At 41.8% G+C, this 27,550-nt stretch overlaps 1 protein-coding gene and 1 long non-coding RNA gene across 3 annotated transcripts in view; one reads left to right on the plus strand and one right to left on the minus strand.

Moving 5' to 3' along the window:
- Positions 1-978: 978 nt before the first annotated feature.
- The window catches only part of ERI1 (exoribonuclease 1), a 94,390-nt gene continuing 67,818 nt past the window's right edge, over positions 979-27,550 (minus strand). The window contains exon 7 of one of the 2 annotated variants that reach the window (XM_044760480.2): positions 979-1,230. In XM_044760480.2, the coding sequence (XP_044616415.1) occupies positions 1,120-1,230 (111 nt within the window). In that variant the 3' untranslated portion in view covers positions 979-1,119. Of the gene's footprint in view, positions 1,231-17,263; positions 17,467-27,550 lie in introns of those variants that run through there. The other variant, XM_044760482.2, reaches the window with a different exon arrangement.
- LOC123281392 (uncharacterized) lies at positions 11,528-23,883 on the plus strand. Its single transcript, XR_011498899.1, has 3 exons — positions 11,528-11,664; positions 19,827-19,882; positions 23,526-23,883. It is a non-coding gene; the product is annotated as an uncharacterized lncRNA (long non-coding RNA).

The raw sequence follows: 27,550 nt of genomic DNA on the forward strand, positions 1-27,550 counted from the left end.
TTATGAGAGGCCACACCTTGGCAGCTATCATTCCCACATGGACCACTGAAAGGTTCAATTCATTTCCCAAAGTTGCACAGGGAGTCAAAAGGAAAGTATGGTTTATGTTCATAAACTCCTACTAAAGCCATTTCTGGGAAGATCAGGAAGGTGAAGGCCACCACCGGCTGTGGCCCAAGCTGTCATTTTCAAAAGGACTGCTCTAGCACGCTGAGTTGGTACACACTTCCTTCACTTTTTTTTTCCCAACAGGATGATTTTTCCAGCATGATTAAAAAAAAAAAAGAAGAACAAGGTGGGGTGCAGAAGGGGAGAAGTGGACCTTAGAGATTCCAGAAACTGACAAGATTCTGGTGCCAGAAAGGCATTTCAGTCAGGATTTTAATTGTTTGATTTACCTAGTGAAAACTTGTAGATTGATGAATTCCTCAGGTCCCGCAGCCAACCTACTCGGCTATGAGTCTAGGGCTGAGCAGAGGGACTGAAAAGCAGGCATGGAAACTGAATTCCACAGGGAGTTGGAAATGCAAACAACCTTTTTCTGCCACCCTGAACAGGTTAGGCAGGTAGATTCTTTCTGTAGGTGGGAAAGGTTAAGCACCGAACCCCAGACCACAGGCCACCAATATAGAGGACTATTGTATTCTTGAGTTTGCTCCCTCTGTAGGAATTACAGCCCTGGAAGCAAACAGTAACCCAACCAGGATCAAGGAGCTCCTGAGGGACAACAGATAGGCCCATAGCACCGATTGGAACCTGATGGACCCAGCAGAGAGGGAGGCTCTAGATGGAGTCAGAGATTGAAGAACACCATGTTCTTAATAACTAGAGATCCCGGTTTTATTATCTGAGTTTACTTACTGGGAGATATCTGGGGATTAAAGATATCAATGACCTTGCCATGGATCCCGTTAAATTCAGGGTCCACAAGCAAAATTTTGCCAAGAGACTTCTTTCTAGTTCCTGGCCACCAAAAATAAACCTCAGAATTAGGCTGTTAAGCAGCTGTGTAAAGATCTCAGAGTTCATCCAGATTTACTGATGAGCACGTTGAGGTAAGGGAAGGCATGCTGACTTGCCCAACATCACACCAGGAGCTGGCAACAACGAGGTCTGCAGTCAGATCCCTGAACTCTCAGAGGAGAGCAAGTCTTCCACGTCTGCAGGAATTCCCTCCTTTGGGGACACCTGGCACTGCAGGGGCCACTTGGACCTAGATATTTTCCATATCTAGCAAAGAGACAAGGGAATAAGAAAGGTAAATCTTCAGAGTATGTATTTACATGACTATGAACTCTGCCACCATTTCATGTCTACAGAGAAGGAGAGGTAGAATGTATATTTCTCCTATGCTTAGAAGAAAAGAGGGCTTAAAGTCAGGCAGATCCAGATTGCAGTCATTCTTTTCTTTTTTTCTTTTTTAAAGATTGGCCCTGAGCTAACATCTGTTGCCAATCTTTTTTTTTCTTCTTCTCCCCCAAGCCCTTCAGTACATAGTTGTTTACTCTAGTTGTGGGTCCTCCTAATTCTACTGTGTGGGACGCCACCTCAGCATGGCTTAATGAGTGGTGCTAGGTCTGCGCCCAGGATCCAAACCAGGAAAACCCAGGCCACCGATGTGGAGCAAGCAAATTTAACCACTCGGCCACAGGGCTGGCCCCTGATGTCAGTACTTCTTCTGCACACATTCAGCTGTGTGACTGAGAGACAAATTGCTTGATCTCTTTGGGTCTCACTAATTCATTTGCATAATGAGGATAATAATTAGACCTAATTTAAAGGTTTGGGGGAGGGCTAAATGAGATCATGTCTATGGAACATTTAGCACTGTGCCTTGCAAAGAATAGAGGAGCTATCAGGATTACTTTGGCTTCTGCGTGGTAAGTGGGCATGACCAGTCAGCTCCACTCAGTCACCTCAAAGGCTATCCCAGATCCAAGAGGACCCTTTTCTGTGCATTAGGGGCCAGTGTTCTGAGATGTGGTTTGCATGGGACCTTACGAACACCTTAGAGAACTGTCACAGGGATCCTCAGCCTGGGTCTCTGTCTCTCATTTCACATGGGCACGCACACCCCTCCGGCCAAGCCTTAGCATTCTCTGCACCAATCCTGCAGATAGCAACCATAAACTCTGTATAAAATAGCAAGGACAATTATCAGAAAGCACTGGAGAATGCCCAAAAGCAGGCAACAATTAGCAGAGAGCCAACCCTTGAAAGGAGAGATGTGTACCTGGTGAATTCTTGCCTTTTTCAAAACTTTTTTCTCCAGCTCTTGCTCCTGACACACAGGATACCTAAAACTCAGACAGAATCCTACAGTTTGAATAACTTGATGTAACCTCAGTAGCTGGAAAATGAGAAGGAAAAGCATAGTCTGGGAAAGGAGAAATTGGGGAAGGGGAGCCCCAAATTCTGCATTTAAATTTTTCCCAAATCTCTGACTGACCCCTGAATCATGCATGTGTGGGGCAGACTCCAAAGAGCCCCTGAATGAAAAAACTGAAAATAGATTTCAACCTCTTCCCACCATAAGGTGAACAGAGTTTGAAGTTTGAGGCCAGGCAAGTTAATGGCCCTTTAACAAAAAAATCTATGTCTTTGGAGGAATATAACAGAATCCAGACTCTCTATAATGCATCATTTATGTCTTGTATATAATCTAAAATTAGATGATTTATGAAGAGTCAGAAAAATGTGACTTTTTTAAAAAAGTAATCAATGAAGGAAAACCCTGAGAATGACAGATGTTAGAATGAGCAGAAATGGATTTTAAAGCATCTATTATAACTATTCTCAAGACCATAAAAAATACACTCATAATAAGTGAATAAATAGGAAATCTCAGCAGAGAAAGGGAAACTTTAAAAAAGAACCAGGAGAAAGAACTAAAATACACAATATCAGAATTAAAAAACTCACTGGACATACTTAACAATGTATTAGATAAAAGAGAACACTGAGTAAGTGAACTCGAAAACAGAAGAGTAGAAATTACCCAATCAAAAAAGAAAAAAGAGGAAGATATTGAAAAAAAATTAACAGAGCCTCAGTGACTTGTAGCACAATATCAGAAGATCTAATATATGAGTAATTGGAGTGCCAGAAGGAAAAGAGAGTGACAATGGGTCAGAAAAAAATATTTTAAGAAATAACAACTGAAGATTTTTCAAGTGTGGTGAAAGGGAATAATTTGTAGATTCAAGAAACTCAGCAAACCCCAAGTATGATATATACAAAGAAATCACATCTAGGTACATCATAGTCAATTTACTAAAAACCGAAGACAAATAGAAAATCTTGAAATTAGCTAGAGAAAACAACATATTACAAAGAAGAGCAACAATTTCAATTATCACTAACTTCACATCAGAAACAATGGACGACAGAAGACAGCAGAATGATAAACAACTGCCAACTCAGAATTCTATCCAGTAAACAATATCCTTCAAGAATGATGGAAATAAATGTGTTTTTAGTGAAATAAAGACATTTTCAAACAAACAACTAAGATAATTCATCACCAGCAGATCTAAACTATAAGAAATGCTACAGGACACGTTCTTTAGGATGATGGAAAAGCTATAGCCACTTGGATTTCCAAGGAGAAATAAAAAGCATCAGAAATGGTAAACATTTGGGTAAACATAAAATACTTTTTCCCTTTAATTTCTTTAAAATACATGTAATTGGTTAATGCAAAAATTAAAACATTATTTTATAATGTATAAGGATATATATGGATATGTGTAATGTACATAGATGCGCGACAACTGTGTCATAAAGAATGGTATAGTAAAGGGAGCTGTGCAGGTGCAAGATTTTTATGCTTTATGTGAAGCAGTCCAGAAGTAACTCTAGTGGACAATGAAAGTTAAAGACGTGCATTCTAATCCCTAAATAACCACCAAAAACTAATGCAAAGAGGCATAACTAAAAAGCCAATAAATGAATTAAAATAAAATTCTAAAATGTTCAATTAACTCAAAAGAAGGAAGGAAAGGAGAAACAGAGGAACAAAAAGTAGATGGGACCAAAAGAAAACAAATAGAAAATAATAGGCCTAAATTCAACCATAACAATAATATATTAAATATTAATGGACTGAACATTCCAATTAAAAAACAGAGATTGTCATAATGGATCAAAAAGCAAGACCTAAACACACAGTGTCTACAAGAGATGCATTATAAATATAAAGACAGATAGGTTGAAAGCAAAGTAATAGAAAAAGACACATATGCAAACAGTAAGCATAGTAAGGCCAAGCAGCAATAATATCAGATGAAGTTGACTTCATAATGATAAAATTATCAGTTTATCAGGAAGACATAACAATTATATATGTGTGTGGACCTAATTACAGAGCTTCCAAATACATACAATGAGGAAGTTGCATGTGACGTTTTACTATCCTACATGAGAGAAAAGATAGTAGGAAGTGTTGGTGGCAGGTGGAGGGAGGCACTGTGTGTAGGCAAGCACGAGTGAGGCATTCCACCTCCCCGGACAGGGGAAAACCTGGCTCATTTCCTATAACCATTATGAACAAGACGGTCCTATGTTTTTAGCTACTCTTTGATACGATTTCCACTACAACCTGGGCATCATATAGAAATAATTCATTGGATCATGTGAATAATTGAATACTATATTGATATTCAATAATATGAGTTTGGAATCAACAGACTTTCCCGAGGCCTTTGAAAACTTGCTCTCTACCTGCCATTATGCTGCATGCTATAAGCTCTCTGACTTCAAAAAGCTTAAAATATATTTGGGGAGATAAGTCAGAATGGCAAAAAAGGAATTCCTAACCATATAAGGCACAACTGAAGTTTCAAATAACTAGTGCAGACACAAAGTCACCCTGGTAAGAGTAGGATGACTCTTAAGAATGAGTAGGATTCAGAAAGGAGTGGGGTAAAGGATTCCAGGGGTGGGAGTACTGTGAGCAAAGTTTCAAAGACAATGATCTTGGCTTTCCAGGAAACAAAGAGCGTAGCAGACTGGCTGGAAGGGAGCTTCAGATAATAATCCTACCCTCCAGATGAACAGAGCAGATCAAGACCTAAGGTTATTGTTGGCTCAGTGTTTCACCATTCAAAAAACAATGTAGGCATTTGGATTAAAGCTATGCAAACAATGATCAGGGACTGTGGGCCAGATGTACCCTACAGGAGGTGGAAAGAAAGCAGAAATCCCTCCTCATTTCATGCGGGGAAGATATCTTTTTTATGCCAAGCAGAGCCCCCAAAATGGTATACATAGCCAAGGCCTCCGTGGTTGGTGTGATGGATGTCCCAGGCAAGCGAGGGCAAAGGGCTCCTTCCTTCTCTTTGAAACAAAGGAGAATGATTTGCCCCAAGCAGAAGCAGGCAGGGGATAAGGATTTAGCAGCCACTTAAACAAATGAAGGAACACTGTCACCCTGCCCCATCCTATGGAGATCCTTCTCTTTATTTGATGTTCCCTGAGCACTTTCGTACAGTCTCTACCTCTCTAGCAGGCACTTGCTTATCTAACATCTTGGGATTTTTCTTCTCTTTCTTTTGGACATGCATACCTTGGTGTCATATGACAATAAGCTCCCCAAAGTAAGAGGTTGCTTCCTCTTCCCCTTCAGGCATCCCTAGGGTTCAGGATGCTGCAATGCCATGAATGAGTGTGCAGTTAATTCCTGTGGAACGAATCTGGAGAAACCTGCCTCTACGGGAGCTTTTACTCCCCAGGCCTCCATGCACGGGCTGACCGGGCATGGGTTGAGATAACCAACTATTCATCAGACACTCTGAAAGAGGGGTCCACTGATAAACTGGCCCCTGCTGTGTTGTTCAGTGTCTGTAACTCTGAGAGCACAACTGATTTCTCCTATCTCGCTAGAGAAATTCCGTGGTGCAAGAGAAGAGACCTAGCATTGAGCCAGACCCAGCTTTGTAAAAAGTATAATGCAGGACCAGAGGATGTTACGGATCAAAGCATTAATAGATAAAAAAAGAGGAGGCTACCATGCAAGGGAGGAACCAAGCAAAAACTATGCACTTGACTATGCAACTTTCAAAAGAACATTTCTAATCCATCATTGGAACATAGAAGCTACAGAGTTATTGAGTATCTGCATTCACGAGGCACTAAGCTAGGGTCTAGCCTCGGAAGCTGCTAAATACTTAAAAGCTGGACTTGGAAGAACGAGGAGGATTGGCCTTCCAGGCCAGGTGATATGGCAGACTAAGAAGGTTTTAACAAAAGTGTTTTAAAATGCATAGATGAGCTCCCAAGAAAGAGAAGTTCTCACTTTCAAAATGCAGAGGAAAGTTTTAAAAAAGCAAACTAGAAAACACATGAGCTGATGTTGTACCTCTCTAGGGGAGAGGCTGGAAGAAAGAGGACTATATAACATGGGGATCTGGGACAATGCTTCTCAAACTCTAATGTGCACATGAATCACCTGGGATCTTGTTAGGAGGAAAATTCCGATGCTATGGGTCTGAGTGGGACTGAGATTCCGCATTTCTAGTAATCTCCAAGGCACTGCTGATGCTGCTGTTTCAAGGACTGCTTTTAGGATCTCAGCAGCACTGGGTTTTAAAGTAAATATTTAGCCTGCATATTCGACCTCAACAAGGCTTTGGGACTGATAGAGATATGGAGCTGGAAACTGAAATTCCTGCACTGAGCTGGGACTCTGATAGAGCTACCAACTCAGGTAAAAGAGAGACAAGAAAAATCCACCCGTCAGTACAAAGATATCACTAGAAAGTTCTTCTGTTCCTGGTTGGACTCCTGGTAAAGAAATAAAGTCTCCCCTGAAACACAGGAACTCTAGGCCTGTATCTTGGATGGATGAAAGCTTCAGATTCACCTGTGTGGTCTAGAAAATCCTAAATTCAGGAATTAACGTAAAAACCTGGTCTTCAGCCAGTGATACCCATAGAGTCCTTGGCAGGAACAGAGGCAACCATTAGAAGGATGCTCTCAAAATTCATGCCACAAAAACTTTCACACACACACACACAGTCTCTTGTGAGCGCCATGGAGTTGATTCCAACTCCTAGTGACCCTGTGTAAAGCAGAATTGAGCCCTGCCCAGTCTTTTTGCACCATCCTCTCACCTTCCAGCTCCATCAGACAATGCTCCGCTGTTATTCACAGGGTTTTCAAGGCCAGTGTTTTTGGAAGTCGGTGGCCAGGTCCTTCTTCCTAGTCTGTCTAGTCTGGAAGCTCCACTGAAACCTGTCCACCATGGATAACCATGCTGGTATTTGAAATACCAGTGGCATAACTTTCAGTATCACAGCAACATGCAGCCACCACAGTATGACAACCAACAGACGGGTGTTGTGGTTGTCTGAGCAGGAAGGAACCCCAGCCACAGTGGTGAGAGCAGTGAATCTTAACCACCAGACCACCAGGGCTGGCTGCACAAACTCTATTAGAGCACAAATGAAAAAATAATGACAAAATACATAAGGAAATAACCCACCATTTGCAAGAATAAGAAGACAAAATAAAATGGACAATTAGACTAGATGGAATAGAACGGCAATCTGAAAGAGAATGTAAAAGAAATACGTTTGAAATGATTAAATACAAACCCCAAAAAAGGCAAAACCCCAAGAGAAGAACAGGGCACTATGGAAAAAGAAAAAAAGATTTGACAAAAATTTTTCTAAAAACAAATAAATGTCATCCTTAAGATTAAAATGCAATTTACAGTTTAACTGCAGATTAGCAAAACTGAAGAGAGAATCTGTGGATTGCAAAATAGGTCATTGTAATTTGTAATTGTGAAGTAGATATAAACAGATTACCCATTATGAAGCCAGAGATGTAAAGAGAGAGAAAATATTAAAAAATATTAAGAGAAATAGAAGATAGAAAAGAAGGACCAATATTTAATTGAAGTTTAAGTTTTGGGAGAATGAAAAGAATTCATATTTGAAGATATGGAGACATCAGTTCCAGGCAAGACAGAGAAAAATAAATCTATACCAACATGACCTGTGGTCAAGCTCCAGAAAACATGCAGTCATACACTCACACAATTTTTTTAAAAAACCAAAAAACTTAAAAGCAGCCAAAGGAAAAAGTGAGAAAGAGAGAAAAAGAAAAAACAGAGAGAGAGAGGGAAGGGAAGAGAAGAGAAAAAACCGAATTATACAAAGGACAACAATTAGCCTGACTGAAGATTTCTCAACAGCTGCAATAGACACTAGAAGACAATGGAATAATATTTCCAACCGATGAGGGAAAATAATCTTAACCTAGAATCTACACAGGGCTAAACTTTTAAACAAAGTAGAGATGAAATAAAGATATAGTCAAAGACTGAGAGAATATACTACTCAATGAAAAGGATGTACTTTAAGAAGGAAACTGAAACCAAATGGAAGAAGTATTGAGATCGGAATCAATGACAACATAACCGTAGGCAGGCGAGATAAGGGTAAGGGAGTTGGAGGGATTTCTGGTGAAAGAAATTGTTGAAATGCACCCACTTTGTCCCTCAGGGAGCTCTCTGCTGGGACGGTGGGATGTCTGCCTGGCTACAGCAGACAGTTCCTCTGGTGGCTAAGGGTGAGATAAAGATAATAAAGGCAGAAGCTCTCTTCTCTTACTCAGCTGCGTTTTTTTATAGTACTTTTCACTACCTGACATTATACACTTTGTTTTATTTGTTTCTCCACTTTTTCTCCTATTGAATTTAAATTCCATGAGAGCAGGGACTTTCCTGTGTTCCTCAGCCTGACACACAGTTGGGGCTCAAGTATTATTGAACACAACAAAGGGAACCAGGCTGCGCAGAAAGGCTTGCAGTGTGTGGAGTTGAGACTTTCTTCTCTGGGAAACAGGTGGTATGGGGTAGAGATTAGCATGTTCGAGCATCTACCCAGTTGTGGGATACACACGACTCATGTTATCTCATTTTATATGGGCTGTGGAATAACAAAAGCCATATGCTTGTGATCAAAATGAATTGGTCTTTCAATCTGATTTAAAATATAAGCTGAACATTTTTTCATCTCATTTTACTGCCTGTTTCCAAGGGAGACAAAGGCTATGATCTTATGTCCAGTGTAATATCATATGTCCAACTGAGGCAGTAGAGATAAGATCCTGCTCTGTGTTCTTGGGTAAAGCTTTCACACTCTGAATATATCCACATGCCATACCGCTTAATCATCTAGTAATTCCAGTTTTCTAACACCTACCTATGTGGACCCCAGGCTACAGGAACCCAGAAATTCCGGTTCTAACAATGAATCACTGAAAGTCAGAAGGCCCCATCTTGAGCTCGCAGCCAGCCCCACCTCCTTGTCAGCAGGCTCCCCCATGCTGTGTGTTCTCAGCTGCACCGTGAGGACACCCTCCTTAGGCCCTCTCAGGCTCACTGCTGTAGAGATGTCAAAGCTAGGCAGCCTCCAGTTCTCACCATCCGTGCCCACCCTGTCCCCACCAGCAGCCCTGCAGCCACTGGATGCGCACCGACCAGAATGGTTCTTCTAATGAATGGTTTTGGACACTGTGTCCTCACGCAAGGTCCTGATGGCATGAGGTAACCCTGTAAACACAGAACAGAGGGCAAAGAGCAAAAACGATTTCCCTTCCTCACCTACAGCCAGCACAAAAATGGAGAAGATCTTTTGGAGAACAGCCTTTTGTAGCCAGTCAGCCACGCAGAAAATTCACTACTTACACATCTACAGGATGAAGAAACAATCAGAATCATCCTGATTGAGCAGCACACAAAGCATGGCCCCACGCCCTGCCCCGATACACATGTTCTCGCCTTCTCTGATGGAATCCCATTTGTGGTCCATTGCATGCATTCCTCAGTACCTGCAATCTCATCTTCTCCACTTGCTTCCTTCCTGGGGTTGACACAAGCTCAAAACCACACAAACAAACACACAGAATCTTCTTCTCGTCTTCTCTTTACCATCTTCTTTCTCTGCTTTCTTACTTGCCCTAAACCCCTGCCAAAATGGCCTCTGCTTCTAAACATCTGAATTGCTCTCCTGACAGCCCCCAATAGCAGCCCAGTCATCTTACCTAATGGCCTTTTCTTAGTCCTTTTAATGTAGCTGTTTGTCTTTTCTCCTAAATAGTAAGCTCCTTAAGTACAAGGAGCACATGTTGGTCTTCCTTGCTAACCCAGAGCTTTATACATAGTAGGTACTCAATAATTGCTAGAAGGAAGGGAGGGAGGGAAAGAGGGACTGGTTTGGGAAATGATGTCATTGCCTATAGTATTCTTGCAAAGGAGCGAATCTCTGACCTTATGGACCTCGGAGAGCTTTTAAAGGATCTGCTTTCAGACAAGTCTGAGGATGTGAAAGCAATGTGGTTTCCAGTTCTGTTATCTCATCGTTCCTAGGTTGATTCAACTGGCTGAAGAGCAACTGTCCTCTTTCCTCCCTCACTAAGTGTATTCGTATAAGAGGTCCTGCTGTCGCTCTCGGCCACTCTTCTTGTCTATAATTCACCCGGCCTTGTAACACAGGTCATAGCAGATTCTACTGTATCTGGCAAAGAAGGGAAATGTTAGCTGGAATGTTCTTCCATGTTCTCAAGAAAGTGAGAAATTGGCAAGCACCTAATGTATTCTCAGCATTGAGCGGAGTGAATGGGAAAAGGTAGGTAGAAGACACAGACACTCTTGTTTTGACAACATTAAAACCACAAAATAATTTATGAACCCTATAGAAAACTGTTAATCAGCACAGGAATCACCTAGACGGGCGAGAACATGGTTGATAGGAGAACCCCACGGAGGGGGTGGGGTTGGAAGCTTGTCCTTGTGCAATGTGGATGTGGTAGCAATTTCCTGAGAACCTTGGGTCTCAGGTCTGTGGCAGGCAAACTGGAGTGGAGTTGACACACACACCGAAAGGGGCTGACATGTATGGCTGGCTCTGGTGATAAGAGTGGTTATATTTAGTCCTGAGCTCAAGTTAAACATGGGGCCGCCTGAAATATGCATGAAGAGAGCGCCAAGAACAAACACAAGCGCACAGCCAGTAAAAATAAAAGAGCAAAGTACAAGACTCCAAAGAATAAATATGCACAGGCTCCAGGCCGAGATAGGATGGGGCAGGTGGAGCTGGTCACTGTGGCCTGGTCCACAGAAATGGGGTCCACCGCACGGGGGCCTTTCCCACTATTAAATGCTCACGGCACCTACAATGAATCATCCAGAACCCGCCTTCATTCACCATCTGCTCCCCAGCCGCTTCACTTACTGACAGCAGCCCTCGCTTAAGAAAAGGCCATGAAACCTCGGAAAAGTCACAATTTCCCTGGGCCCCAGTTTCTTCATCTGTAAAATGAGGGGTTTGAGCCACATAATACCCAAATTCCCCACTGGCTTTAGGAGTTTTCCAGCTCCGCTTGCTAACTACCTGGGAAGACCAAAAGACACCTCCTTTGTTTTCAAAACACTGTTGACATAGTGACCCGACTGACTGTTATCTTTATCATGTCCTTTAAGAGATCAATTGAGCAAAGAACACTCTTTTTTTTTTTTCAGGGCTAGAGTTGATCCACTTTAAAGTTTAACAGCTAAACCACTAAAGGAAAATGTTACGCTGTGTAGCAGCACCCCACTGGGCTGGCAGCCTGCAGGGCACCTTCTGGCAAACCAGAAAAAGGAGCCCCCTCCAGGTAGGTTCTGAGGGCCCTCAGAGGGGTGAGGGGAGGTCAGGCTGCATTTCCCCACCACCACGCCCCCTCTCCCCACGGCTGGCACTGCTGTCCAGGGAGAACCTGCACGGTTGTCTGCAGCGTCTGCAGCCGTGGGTGAAAGTCAGGAAAGTTCATATCCTTGATTCCTGAGTCTTTTCCCTGCTTACCTCATATCATCTTCATCTCCACCCTAGGACTCTTCTGCTTTCTTCTTCATGCACCAAACGTTCTCTCGGATGTGTGTATTTAGTGTGGTAACCTGCAAATTCACAAAACCCTGCAGTTTCTCATTCTCTACTTAGGGGCTCACCCATAGTGGGTATTCAATAAATGTTGTCGAGTGAATAAATGAATGAAGAACAGTCTCACGGTGGTTCTGAACTGTTTTAGAATCATGGATTGCTTTGAAACCTGATGGAAGCCAAGGACATTTTCTCGCCAAAATGTACATGAACAAACATGCAAAATCTTGCCTACGGTTCGGGAGGGATTACCAACCTCTAGCTGCAAGGGCTTCAGATATTAAGCTAGGATGAAAAAGTTTGAGTCCTTTAAAAAAAAGAGAAGTGGAAAAAGGAACTAGGAACTGACACTCACCAAGAGCCTAAGGCTTTGACTTGTAATCTTCTTTAATCCTTAAAACCACTCTCTAAAATAGATATTACTGTCTCCGCTCCACAGATGAGGAAAACAAAGTTTAAATAGCTTTCCCCCTGCAAACTATCAGACTGCGTAGCCAACCCAAGTCTCTTACTCCCAAACTCGTGTTCTTTCTGCTGTATCAGTCTGCCTCCAAATAGTATAGATCCTCGGGATTCCTCACACAGTCATTCCCATTGATTGCATTTTGATGGATGAGGCCCACTAAAGAACTATGATCTAAGCCTAGTAAAAAAGAAATACATTTTAAATATAGTCATACATTTGGATTAGACAACTTTATAAATGATTTCTATAGAGTTCTAGAGAAATCTATAAAATGATTTCTAAACTGTAACTTGCACATAATATTTTGCTTGAATTCTTAGACTAACGGGTACAGAAAAATGAAAGCAACATGTCAGCGAAACAGAACCCCGCCTCGGAGGAACAGAATGTTGTGCTGTCCCCCTTCCCAGCCTGAGAAGAAAGCAAAGCACAAGACAAGTGTCTTGACTTTAGCATCCGTAGCTCAATCTTACTCACACTGTGGTTCTGATTATAAACTTTGGGGTCAGAAAGGCCTAGGTTTGAGTTTTGGCTTCTTTGCTGGTAGATAAGAGATCTTGGGAAGTTACTTAATTTCAAAAAGTCTCAGTTGCTTCATCCATAAATGAGGATAATCATAAGCCCATCTCAGGGTGTTTGTCAGAGGGATTAAGGAATAATGCATTTAAAATTCGTAGCACAACGCCCTGCATGTGGGAAATGTATAATAAATGTTAGCTATTATTTTCTTGCTTCACCATCTTTGTCTATGTCTACATTATTCCCCAATGAGCTGACATGAACAGAATGATGGCCCTGAGTCAAAGGGACCTGGCAGTTCCTTAGAAAATTAAACATAAATTTACCATACAACAGAGAAATTCCACTCCTAGTTGTCTACCCAAAAGAAATGAAAACATATGTCCACATAAATACTTGTAGGCAAAGGTTCATAGCAACACTATTATAATAGCCCCAAAGTGGAAACCAACCAAAGGTCCATCAACAGGTGTTTGGATAAACAGACTGATACATCATACAACAGAATACTATTCAGCAGAAAAAGCAGGAGCTTTTTTTTTTTTTTTTGTACAGGCTACAACATGAAGGAATCTCAAAATAAATACACTGAATGAAAGAAGCCACACACAGAAAAGAATATATATTGCATGATTATTTATATAAAATTCCAGAAAATTCAAACTAATCAGTAGTGTTGCAGATCAGCTGTTGCTTAGGGCAGGGGTAGGAGAAGGAGGAAGCACGAGAAAACTTTTGGGGTTGATGAATATGCTCACTCTATTGTCATGATGGTCTTATGGGTACATACCTATGTCAAAACTTATCAAGTTGTATATTTTAAATAAGTGCAGTTTACTGTATGTTAATTATACCCCAATAAAGCTGGTTAAAAAATGTTTTAAAACTATAATGGCTTTCATTACTTTTAGAATAATATCCATCCTCTTTATGATGTATTACATATTATTTTCCTTTTTTTCTTGAAATCTCCCTTCTCTCTTATTAAATGGTAAATTTCTTCTTGGGAGAGGCCAAGTTTGGTTCACCATTGGATCCCAGTACACAATACAGTGCCTGGTACAAAGGCAAATTGTTAATGAATGAATAAGGAATAGAAAATTGTTAAAGGCCAGAGAGTAATACGGAAAATACGTAGTATCCTATACTATATTACACCAGAGAGGGAGAAAGAGCAGTGGGATTGAATTGTCACAAAAGCCTTCACAGGAAGGTAAAGCACAGTGTCCTGAAGGGTAGTGAGGGTATAAAAAGGAGCCTGCAGAGAAAGTGACAGCTGGAGCAAAAGTAAAGATATGATGGGGACGTGAGTTTGTTTGGGACTTAGGTACGAAAAGTTGGCTCATCTAGATAGTGAAAAGCCTGAATTCCCCATCCCAGAGGCAGTATTTAGGACACGCGGGATGGACTGGTAAGACTGAAGGAAAGCGTGCTAGTGAGGAAGTCCGATGGAGAATGGTGATAGACAGGAAGTGATAGACATTTCAAGGACAAACCTTGCAGGACTTTGGATTCACTTAGGACTCTTCTCACAGTCATCCTGAAAGGTACCATGAAAGTCAAGCCACTGGACCAACTTCCCAGGCCAGCTCCAGGCCACCACTCTGCCCTCCTCATCACCTTCATGGTAATACATTACACAACCCAGCAGTGATATTGTCCAAGAGCTTTCACATGTGTTTTCCCTGGGATTACCCCATGCAAGAAGAAGGCAATTGCCTCGGGGTGCTTGGCCTTCGTTTGGGGCTTCAGAAAAAGCCAGTCCATTGAGAACCAAGTGTGGGTGTCTTTAGACACACTTGTTCCGTCGCTTCACTTTCCACATCCTCTAAGGCCCTTGGAATCCAGCATCTCTTCTAAACTCAGCAGGAAGTAGTCAAAGGGCCTGCCTTTGTTGTGAAGGGAGCAGAGAGGAACTCTCTTTCAAAGCAACTGAAAAGGTACTGTTTACCTTTCATTCAACGCTAAAGCCAAATAGAATGTGTTTGTTCTCTGCTGAATGCAGACGGATGGAGAGTTTGTATTTGGACCTCATGAATGGGACAGAGTAAATGTTCTCTCTGCCTCAGGTCCACAGCAGGACATTTAGATAGTGCTTAAAGTTTACCAAGTACTTTCACAGACATTCTCTCATTTGATCCCCAGGTCAGCCCTGTGATGAAAGTGGGGATACTATGGTTTCCATATCACAGATGACCCAACGCCCTGGAGCTAGGAGGCAGGGGCTCAATAGATGTTTTCTTAATAAGGTTATGAAGGCTAAGCGACTTGCCCAGGTCACAGAGCTAGGTTAATCAATGGTCTCCTCCTGCCCCCATAGATGATCCTTAAACACAGAGCAAATCTCTACTGCACACAGCTGTTCCGTGGATTTGGGTATCCCTTGGTCACAGGCCCTGTATTTGCAATGCTGTCACTCCTTGCCAGCACACAGGGAGATAAGAAATAATAAGGAGTACCGATTATTGAACACACATAAAGTGCCAGATGCTTCCATTCGGCATCTCATTTAATCTTCACAACAACTCTAAGGAGTAGGTTATGTTCTCTTCTTCTTGCAGACGATGAATGTAGGGCTCAGCAGGGTGAACTAACTTACCCAAAGTCGCTAGCTGTGCAAACAGCCAAGAAGGAAGACTCAGGATTCAAACCAGACCTTCTGGTTCTAATTCCTCTTCTCTTTCCATGTGCCACGATGGCTTTTAATCTTGGAATTCTCTTAGGGTCTGTCCTATCAGCCATCACCCCATTCCAGGTGCCCCACCCCACCGTCATAATGCATACACACACTAGGGGATTACAAGTGTTTTAAAGCAAGAAAAATCTCCCCAACCTTAATATCTGGTTGAGTCTTTAAATTTAGCAAAACACTTCAGGTTTTCCTGTCTTCCTCTCAGATTGCCATTGTTAAACATTAAGGAAAGGCCAGTCTTGTATGAGCTGAAATCGCTAGTAATGCCCAAAACAATGAACCCCAACAGGAACTCACATTGTAAAACAGACCCAATAATGGGAAACACATTTATGTTCCCCGACTACCACAAAGAGAACAGAGAAAAGGAGATGTGGTTTTTGTTCGGAGCAGCTGGGTTTCTGGAAACTCATCATCCATCAAAACACTGGACAGAAAAAGCGAGCGAAGGCAGGCCCTCCCTCGTGGTCAGAGCGGACAGGTAGGGCAGACGGTGGGAGGGGTTTTGCCTCATCAAAGAGGTTCACAGACTGAAGAGCTTGAGAGACTCGGTGCTCACAGCAACTGCAGAGAGAGGGGTTGCTGGGCAAATATCAGCCCTTAGCTCTTGTAGAGAGGCCCCTGGGATGTTGCCTAACTCAGCACTTAGAATGGGGGTGAGATCCTCTGCCATCGGAAACTCAACTGGCTGCTTGGACTCGTTATGAGAGTCCACAGTGATCCTCAATGTCCATAATGTAATTGGATATTATTTTAGGAATTGGAGCTTGTCAAGAAATATCCCAGCTCATTTTTCCATTTTCCTTAATGCCTCGTCCGCTATTTGTAATATTCTCTGACAAAGCTTTTAAATTGCCAATAATTGCTACTGTCATTGTCATTATTAAACAGTTAACTTATAACAAGTATTAATAATTGTTGAAGCTAGCTGATGGGTATGTGGAGTACCATAATTTTAAAAGAGGTTTTTTTCTGCATTTGAATGATAAATAATATTTAAAACTCATTAGCATCCTCCCTTAAAACTTAAGGAAAAATATCTGTCTTTCAAAAAAATAATTATTTTTAAAGTCTTAAGTTGTTTTATAAACTTTTTTTTTTGGTGAGGAAGATTGACCCTGAGCTAACATCTGTTGCCAATCTTCCTCTTTTTGCTTGAGGAAGATTGTCACTGAGCTAACATCTGTGCCAATTTTCCTCTATTTTGTATGTGGGATGTGGCCACAGCATGGCTTGATGAGAAGTGTGTAGGTTTGCGCCTAGGATCTGAACCAGCGAACCCCAGGCCACCAAAGCAGAGCATGCAAACTTAACCACTATACCACCAAGCCGGCCCCCAAACATTCTTTATATGGATGTTGTGCCTTTTCGTTTTGTAGTCCCCTGATGTCCTTGTATCTGTATCTGACACTCAGCAAATGTCTTCTGGTAGATTACGCTCTCTAGAACACTCAAGAACTTACGTTCTGTTTCCTTAAATGTGTGCTTTGCTCTATTGGCCAGATGTGATAGTCTCCTGACTGCTGGTGAGAGGTGAATCCAGATCTGTTTTCTGACAGATTGGCGTTGGCACACTCGTAATAGCCACTCGGTACCCACTGGTTTCTCCATGACGACTTCAAAGAACGATGAGATCCTGGATCTTCAGGACTATGGGGGCAACATCGCAGGACTTCCCTTGTTAAACGTGCGGTGGCCCATTGTACTCACAGCAGAGATGAGGCAAACTTCAAGTAGCACCAAATGCCATTTTCTCAGAATCCACAAGGCTGTAGAAATTTTCAAGTTCTAGCTGATCCAATCCTGTCACTTCCGGGGCCCACCTCATGAGTGTCTGCTCTGATGATGCACAATTGCCCAAGCTGAAAGTGAACCAGTGTGGAATAGATAAGTATCTAAACTGGAATGAAGAAGTAAATGAGGCTATTTACCCTAAAAAACGGAAGAAATTCTGTGAAATCTTAAACCACATTTCATACACTTTTCAACTGGCCCATTTGCTAGTTGCATGCATATGTAGCTATGATTATTGCCAAAAAATATACTGATACATGCAACATCATTCTACCATCAAATGCAAAGGCAATGCCACAAATGTACTTAATGCATAACTGTGGTGGCCAGCAGCAGACATACATGTCTCACAGCAATGCTGTGGGCTTCGAGGAAGACTCTGTCATGCCATCAGTGTCTGGAGCAGGCCAAACTGGCCTTCACTGTGTTTGTCTCCCCTCAAAAACATTATACATTGTCTGTGTGTATATTTCTTACAAGCTGAATTGTGTCCCCTAACAATTCATGTGTTGAAGTCCTGACTCCCCAATACCTCGGAAGGTGACCTTATTTAGAAATAGAGTTGTTGCAGATGTAATTAAGATGAGGTCATACTGGGAGAGGGCGGGACCCTAATGCAATAGGACTGGTGTCCTCATAAAAAGGAGAAATGTGGAGACAGATTCACACACAAGGAAAACACCATGTGAACGTGAAGGAGGAGATCGGGCTGATGCATCGACAAGCCCAAGGACGCCAGAGTGCCAGCTAACCACCAGGAGCTGGGAGGGGCCCGGGCCAGCTGTCCCCCTCGCAGCCTCGGAAGGAACCAACCCTACTGATACCTTGAACTTGGACTTCTAACCTCCAGAACTGTGAGAAAATAAATTTCTGTTAAGTCACCCAGCTTGTATTACCTTGTTGCAGTGACCCTAGCAAACTAATACAAAATACGTCTATAAATCTATAAATCACCAGGGACTCAAGAACTCGAAACGTGAGGAAATACAAATTTGAATCTAGTTCCAGTGGCAGACCTCTGCCCACAGCCCTGGCTCCTTATTGCTTCTAGAACTACCAGCTCACAGCTGTCAAATTTAGCCTAATAAAGTGATAAGTGTGGGAAGGACTAAAGGAAAAAATTGTTCATGTGGTACCAAGTAATCTTCAGATTACTTCAAAATGGCATTTGGTGCTACTTGAAGTTTGCCTCATCTCTGCTGTGAGTAATCTGTTTACCCATGGCAAGAGCAAATCTTAGTTCAAGTAATTACTAACATCATCATCTTCTTGACCAATTAACCAATACTATGCTATGTGGATATACTACAAATAGGATATTTGCTTGTTCCAGCCCAGACTCAGGTGAACCTGACCACTGGCCATAGGGACAATGGGGTAGATAGGAAGATTCTGAACAGAATGAGAAGCCAATACCCTTCCACCTCCTCTCCAGTAAGAGTTTTCACAGCACCATGGGAATCTCAGCATGAGAACACAAACACACACTTCAACGGAAGTTCAGAGGGCTCTTTCCAATATCGGAAGTGAACACTTTATCCTTTTAGGTGTATTTAGGAATGCCTTTCTCTTTAAAATTTGTGTACGGACTCAAATACCATTGTAAATCTAAAAACCTGTATTTGACTCTCAAATGAACATTTAACATTTTGGGGACCTTGGAGAGTTTGTTCCTAAGCACTGTCATATACAAACCAGACAAATATTTCCCCTTGGGATTCTTGTGAAAAATCTCATAACATTAGATCTTGACCTAAGAACCAATGTCAAATTTATTTTCCCTGATGGATTCATTTATAGAAAGACAAAGTTCCAACTTCAGCATTTGGCATTTCAAGGCAAAATTAGAGGAACTCTTTTATTTGAGCACAAGACCACCAAGTAATAGCAAGCACTCTGACTTTCTTGGGGTGGTGTTTTCCAACTTTCCTCTGTGTGTGGATTTAGTGGGATGATGGAGAAGGTTGGTGGGGAGATAAAACTCCTTTTCTGGGTATTCTAGAATGAAAGCATATAGGCTTATAATTGGCCTGCTGTGCTATTTGAAACTTACACATGAGGAAAATAGGGGAGCATATATGTATAAATATAAAAGTCCTTGATTTGGGAAAAAATTTATTATTTAGAGATGATTTGTGCTCTTTGCTGAATTCTGAACTTGAATAGTCTTCCACTCCCTAAACGCTGAGTATTGGAAAGCAAAATTACATATTATTAATGAAATTTTACAACGCAGAAACAAAAATTACCCTTAATTTCACCACTCAGAAACAGCATGGAATATTTCTTTTCTATATTATTCTCATCCCGACCTTCTTGAACTGTAATTATACCAAAAAGTTAGCTTTTTTTTTTCTGTATGTTTCTTCCACTAACCATTACTTTGGAATTATTTTCTTATTTCACTTTCTCTTTTTCTTTTCGAAAGCTCACTCTATAACTGATGACAATAGTCGTACCTACAGAGAAGGACCGGAGTCTGAGGTGAGATGGAGACTTCCTTCTTCTTTGTTACACTATTTAAACTTTCAAACAACGTACATGTATATCTTTTCAATCTAGAAAATGCATATGTCTAAAATATCACCTTCACTGGCTGTGTAAGTATATCCTATGGATATACTTAATATATTTAGATATTTCCCATCCTCGGTCATATTCATTTTTCCCAATATTTTACTATAATGCTACAAGTGAGTACCCTTAACATACATGCTCATCTGCCTTACTGATTATTTCCTTTGGCTGGATACCTAGAACTAGAATTATTGGATCAACGAGTGGAAACTTTTAAAGTCTTTTACATATTCAGGCAAATTGTTTTCTAAAAGTTGGCATTAATGTGACCTCCCACCAGCAAAATACACTTGAGCACACCTCACTTGTCCTCTCACTGCTCCACTACCCACCTTTCCTCTCTCTCAAAATACAAGGAGGAGGATGAAGGAGTTAATTTCTGGATAATTGGGTCAAGCAAGTGTCTTGAGTCCTTGGATTCGGTTTGCTTACAAAGAAGAGGTGGGATTTTCATCACCCCCTCTTTAATGTTGCACAGGCACACATGTGCATGTGGGAAATGTGATGTAGAGTGAGACTGATGCCAATTCAAAGAAAATATGCTAGTTGTGATCTCATCTTGCCGCCAGTCATCCTTCCTTTGAAAGTGGCCCACCCTCTTTTCCGTCAGTCTTGTCAGAAGACGTTCTCGTGGGTCCTTCAGGGAACCTCTCTCATGGCTCACATTCACATCACCTTTCTCTGGATCTTATTTGCATTCCCACCAGCAAAATGCACCTGAACCTGAATCTCACCACGTCTCTTATTTCTTCACCAAACAGCTAAGTGGACTCTCCTACCTAATCCCCCTGTTCTTCTTAGTGGTGTAAAACAAACAACAAAAAGCCAAGGGATTGCTTTGGCTACCCAGACCTGGTCGTCTTGCGCTGCTAGTGAAGAAGAGGTGGACAACAACAAAGGATTGAATTCTGTGGGCTCTTGGTAGGACTTACAGTGACTAGAAGAAGAAAAAAATCTGATCTTCCCAGAGCTCTGAAAGCAGAACTGAGTCCTCACCCAGAGTCAGTGTGGCCTCTCACTCTGTCTCCCCCTTACGAGGAAATGTGAGCACTTTCTCACCCTGAATTTTACCACACCTGGAGAGCCATGGTGAACGGCCAATGGTCCATGGAACGTGCTTTACAAACTCCTGCATCAAAGTCTTTCTCAGAAAAGAAAAATGAAGGTAAAGTTCCCCTGTGGAGGAAGATCCAGGCTCCATGCTTGTGGCCACTGTGGTCCCAAAGATGAGAATAATCTGGAATACCCCTGCATCAACTCTACTCTCTTTCCGTGTGTTTTACAGACAATGAAGAAGCACAGGTCAAAGAAACGCAGCAGAGGAGAAAAATGAGAATGAGGTAGAACTGGATTATTCCCATTGTACATCTGAGGAAACTGAGACTTAGTGACACTAAATAACTTGACAAATGCCATCCAGTTGGGAAGTGATTGAACTGCAGTTCAATCCTAAATGTGGCTAATTCTGAAGTCTAGGCCACTCCACTCCACGTGCTGACCTTGGGGACTAGGAACGAATGCAATCTCGCACGTTAGGGTAGAGGACAGAAGGAACACCTGTTAACTCACCTGCATGACCTCACCAGGGAATGTGCCCAGTCTGTTTTGGGGAGATGCTCCCCTTCACACATTCCCCAACAGGGCACTCTAGCACACTAAGATCCAAGGGGAATCATGTGACTGTGAGCAGTGTGACAGATTCCCTGAAATTACCCATGAGAACGTCTCCCGGCTCACCTGTAGCAAAGAAGGGGTGCTACTTTCAAATGAAGGATGACAGGCAGCAAGATGAGACCACAACTTTCATTTGTTGAACTGGCATTAGTCCTGCTTTGCACTATCTCGCCCACCACTTACAAGTGTGTGCATGTGCAACAAAAAGAGAGAGATGCAGTGTTAATCTCCCAGCAGTCTACACAGACTTCCGCTTTCATCACGTCACATTTCCTTTCCACACCACTGTGGTTTGCTGGTCCCCACTTCTGATCCCTTTCCTCTTTCACTCTTCATAAAAATGATGGCAGGAGCTTTAGTGGAACGGGCACAATTGGGCTAATGGGATACCATAAATGCAACTGCAGCAATATTAATTAGTTCAATGTTCAGTAATAGTTGAAGTGGGAAATTAAGTCACTGAATGGCTAATTTGGCCTGAATTATTCAGATAACACTTTGTTTCATTTTACTTACAGAGGTTCAGACACAGAACAAATGCATGCACTGAGATAAATGCAGAGAAGAGAAGGTGTCACCTGAAATGAGCTCTGCTTTCTTGAGGGTTGGAAGACCTCCTCTGAGTACTGACCCCACCCTGCTGAGCTCATAGGCCCTCCTGGCCAGGAGAGCCCGGGGTCAGCAAGAGTTTCCTAAGTAATCTCTCAAGAGAACACATACCATGGAGTGAATCAGAAATGCACCTCCATGTCCCTGTGCAAGTACTAGCCAGTCTTCCCAAGTCTGCCAGGAATAGAGTGACCAACTTGTCCCAGTTTGCCTGGGATTTTCCCAGTTGAGTGTTGAAAGTCTCACATCCTCAGAAATCACTCAGTGCCAAGTGAACTGGGCTGGTTGGTCATCCTAGCCAGGAAAGGAGGGAGGAGCAAGAGACTGCAGTGTCATACCTGCCTCTTTCCCTCTCTACAAAAGTAGGGTGGCCTGTAACACTTGTGGGCCTGCTGTCCCCATCTAGCTGCATGGGGAGGGCACTTATGTCATTTAAGGCTGAGGGTAGGGAGTCCAAAGTTATCCACTGAAATTTTGTGTTACTTCTCTGAACTGAGATGTGTGTATTAACATACATACACAAGTAATACATCATCACTGTAGAAAATCACAAATAAAGATAAGACAAGAAGGGGATCAAAGATACTCATAATCCTATGACCCAACAGTAACCATTTTGAAAATTTTCATGTGTACCCTTGTAGATTATAATGCAGGCATACAGATAGGTATAAATATAGTAACATAGTAAACATACATAGGTATAAATAAGTCCATTTCAGAAAAATATAACAAAAATGAGGCTTTGATCACTCAACAGTATGAGTATTTATCTATGGGAATAAGTATAATTTTATGACATCATTTTAAATGGCCACATAATATTCCATAATATGTATGTGCCACGGATTACTCAACCAAATTGATTAGGTAGGACATTTAGGCTGTCTCAGTTTTTCATTGTTATAAACAGTGCTGAAACCAACATGCTTGTTGCTATATCATTGAACACACCCTGTCTTATTTTCTTAGAATAAATATTCAAAAGTGCAATTGCTGGACCAAAGAGATTGCATTGTTTTTAAGTCTTCTGATCGACGCCATAAACATGTCTTCCAGAAAAGCTATCATACCAGCAGTGTCTGAGAAGGGTTATTTCCTTCTTCCTTGAAGAGCCTAGGTTTGAGTACCGCATGGTCTCTAAGAGGTATCTTAGAAGCTATAAGCAGTGCAACAAGAAGAACTGGATCACTTGAAAAGCAATTAATGTATTTTTAGAATTAGAAAGAATCTTAGAGATCATCCAGCCCCACTTCATCTTCTCCAGGTGAGAAAACTGACCACCAGGGAGGAAAAATGCTTGCCCAGGATCAACGGTACCTAGTGAACAGGCTCCTGCATTACCCTGGGCTCACTTCATGAGGGACTAGAACGTGGGTGGAGCCCCCACTGTGTGGCTGCCTCTTCTTCAAGCCGCAGGATCAGAGCAGAGTGAAATGAAGAACAATCAAGTAAGAGTTGTCTATCCTCAGTTCTGAAGAATTCGATTGCCTTATATCAATTTCAAATAGTTTACCCCGGCCACTCTCTGCACCCCCTGAACTCACTTTGTAGATCCACCGTCCCTAACTTATAGCATTTGTGAAAAATGCCCCAACAACACAGATAAACAAATTCAGATTGGGAAGAGTATTGGAATTATTTCTCTAATAGTAAGGATAGAATTAGGCCTTTGTTGGCTTTTCCTGTGATTGCTCTTGGCTGTTTGAGAGATTATTGGTCTGCTGGATACACATACACACACACACACACTTTTTTTTTTCAATGTATTTTGATCAAATAAGATTTTGTTAAATTTAAGTCCTCAGCAGCAAAGATTGCTATTGATAGAAGTTAGAAATAGCCAGCTATTCTATATTCACCGACCTCAGCTAAATGGTAGAAGACAGCTCTTTCGTGGAAACCAATCCCAACAGCTATACTTTGTTACAAATTAGTGTCAGGCATTCCTGTTCAACTCTTATCGACTCATCTTCTAACTTTTATCGACTCATCTTTTAGCGTGAATCTAAATTAGAGGTCAGCAAACTTTTTCTGTAAAAAGCCGGGTAGTAAATATTTCAGGCTTTGTGGGCCATATGGTCTCTGTCACGAGGACTCAACCCTGCCATTGTAGCACAAAAGCAGGGACAATACATAAATGATTGTGGCTGGGTTCCAATAAAATTTTATTTGCAAAAACAGGCGGTGGGCAGGATTTGGCTCTCAGGCTGTCGTTGCGGACCCCAGACTTAAATTATCACTGCTTCATTAAAACAGAGATCGCTGGGCTCCCCCCAAGGTTTCTGATTCACTAGGTCTTGGGAGCGGGCCAAGAATTTGAATTCACAAGTCTTTAGTGATGCTGATGCTGCAGGTAGAAGGCCTTGCTTTGCTCTAGGGCGGTCCCATTAGCCTGAAGTGCTCAATAAATTATTAAACTCACACAGATCATCACATTTTTCTTCTGAGTGACTTCAATGCGTGTGTGTGCTTCTCTTCTCTTGCCTCTTTGGAAGGTAAGAAGGATTAACTTTTCTATCAGTCAAGCTACCCGAGTTCAAGTCAACGGAAGCTTCTCTAGCTAGTGTTTGAAGGAAGGACGCGTTAAGGTATGTTAGAATATTCACAGACTCATTGGAAAAGCTGAAGGAATATGTTCCCAGGTCAGCTTCCAGGAACAGCTCGCAGAACGACACTGCAGGGTGGGCACATACGCACCACCCCTCCTATTTCCTCCCATAGCTCGAGTCCCAGCCAAACGCTTGTGCCAAGTGGGTCTGACTTTCAAAACTCAAGTCTCATGTATGGGCCCTGGGGCAAGGGAGGCTGGGAAATGTTGATTTTTTTGGATTTTATATTTGGGAAGGCAGGCAACTACAGAACTATGAAAACGGAGAGCAGCATTTAGATGATTTGGGGTAGCCATTATGCATATAATCCCATTCCTGGGAAAGAAAACGTACAGTGGGGAACAGAAAGTTATAAAGCAATCAAGCTCCAGCTCTCTGGGTTGTATTTTAAAATAATGGGGTTGGGATGGATAGAGTCAGGGCGGTATAGAAGAGGTAGTATTAATTCTGAATTGATGGTTGCCGAAGCTGAATGATGAGTACGTGGAGATCCATTGTTCAGCTCTTTCTTCTTTAGTGTATGCTTGAAATTTTCCATAATAAAAAGTACAATTTAAAAAGGCATCAAAAGCAGGAAAAGAATGGAGTAAGCAGTGATTTCTGAAGCCTAGATGGTACGCTCTCTCCGTGCAGCACATATGATGTAATAAAAGACCTTTGGATGGGAGTTATTTCCATAGCACAATCAGCGTGTTAACAACATTCCCAAAGGGAAAACAATAAGTGACTTTTTCACTGAAAGTAGGTCAACACAAGGCACTATCACACTCATTGTGTTTGTTTCACCCACGAACACTTGTTACATTCAGTGGAGCAAAACAAAGTCTGAATGACTGGGCGACTATACAGGGTTGCCAGCAAATAAAAATGCAGGGCCTCAGTTAAATCTGAACTTCAGATAAAGAGCAAATATATTTTCTTTACTATGCATGTGTCCCATGCAATATGTGGGACAAGCTTATACTAAAAATGTATTTGTTTATCTGAAATTCAAATTTAAGTGAGTATTCCACATTTTACCTGGCAGCTCTACGTCTATGGCTTATAAAATTTAGGAGAGTCCATCTTCCCCACCCTTCTCCAACTCATGCCACATATTGCGTCGCCTGGAATTAAAGACTTGTCTCCAATAATTATGACTCTCCAGGCATTTCACCATCAACATTCCATATGTTCCTAGAAAGGCGTTCTTCCCTACCCTAGAGAGGTTCAAGCTGGACTGTCAGATGGACCTTCTGGCCCTGAAAGAGAAGTGGAGAAGGAGAGAAGCGATTTGTCTAAATGTTCCCAAGCGAATGCCTTCTCTCTAAGATGAGGAAGCCAGACTTAGCTGCCCCACAAGGTCTTTTCAATGTCTTTCCAACACGGCTGAGATTAAGATCCCTAAGACATACAGTCATTCCTGCTGCTGCAACCTTTACACACCCAAATGGGCTCCAGAGAATCCGAACTTAAAACGAAACAAAGAAAGAGTGATTTCATGCTGGAAGGCAAGAGACACCTCCTCATCCAACCTAATTCTGTCTCAGTTTGTCACTGCTCGTTCCAAATTGTTAACACCCAGACGATCGAGTTTCTGCAACACGGAGGGCCCTTTCGTCTCATCCTGCCTATTGGTCACTTGACAACTCATTAGCATCTCCAGAGGAAGGAAGTGATCAAACATCGTGAGTCAACATGTTACTTGCCAGAAGTTCTGGTAAAAGGAGTAAGAGGAGTTTAAAGGAAGAGAAATACGTAGAAAATGAGTTTTCGTACATTGTGGGGATTTCCATTCTCCTGCCCCTCTAAACCAGAGGCAAATCAAGAATCAAGACTTATAGTTAGACCTCTGCTGATGGAAGTTTCTAGACAAAGACTAAATTCCTTTTCCTGGAGTCATACGAAGTATCTACCATTCATGCCTTCTACTCTGAGGTTAAACAAATTTTAGAGTCCTAGTGGGGGAAATTCAGCGATTTTAAAAACTGGTGGCAGGATGCAAATGAACTAGGAAGAAGGCAGAATTCTTCATGAGGTTAGAACTGCTTTTGTTCAGAAAAACAATATGAATGGGTGTATTCGATTATAAAAAAAAGTAGTTTCTTGCAGTGTAGGCTGATGATAAATCTAAACAAAGAAGAATTAAATTGCTCGCTTTGCACAGAACAGGATTATTACTATTTTTTTTTTTTAGTGTACCCCTTAAGTGGGGATGACAGGGTCTTAGTGGGTCATAGAAAGGGAGAGAGAGGTGAAGAAATGGTGGCAGAGGAGAAGGTGGATCGAGCAAACATACCAGTAGACAGGCCGCAGAGAGAAGGATAGCCAGAGAGAAACCTCCCATGCCAGGGACAGCTGAGGGATTCTAGGATCTAGCTAGCTAGCTAGCATCTATCTATCTATCTATCTATCTATCTATCTATCTATCTATCTATCTATCTGTCTGGCTGTCTATCTATCTGGCTGTCTGTCTATCTATCTGGCATCCACTTTCAAAAAATACTTATTATGGAAAATTTCAAGCATATACCAAAGTAAATAGACTAGTATAGTAAACCTTGATAAATAAATGGCAAGCGATAGGATATATTGGAGTATATGAGGAAGCCATCTGGTGTAAAACTAATTCAGCCTGACCTTGTTTTTCCAAAAGGGGCTGACGTGGCCATTGAGCATGTATTGTATATCTGCTTTAAGC

Source organism: Equus asinus, chromosome 27 (assembly GCF_041296235.1).
Source record: "Equus asinus isolate D_3611 breed Donkey chromosome 27, EquAss-T2T_v2, whole genome shotgun sequence".
Lineage (NCBI taxonomy): Eukaryota > Metazoa > Chordata > Mammalia > Perissodactyla > Equidae > Equus > Equus asinus.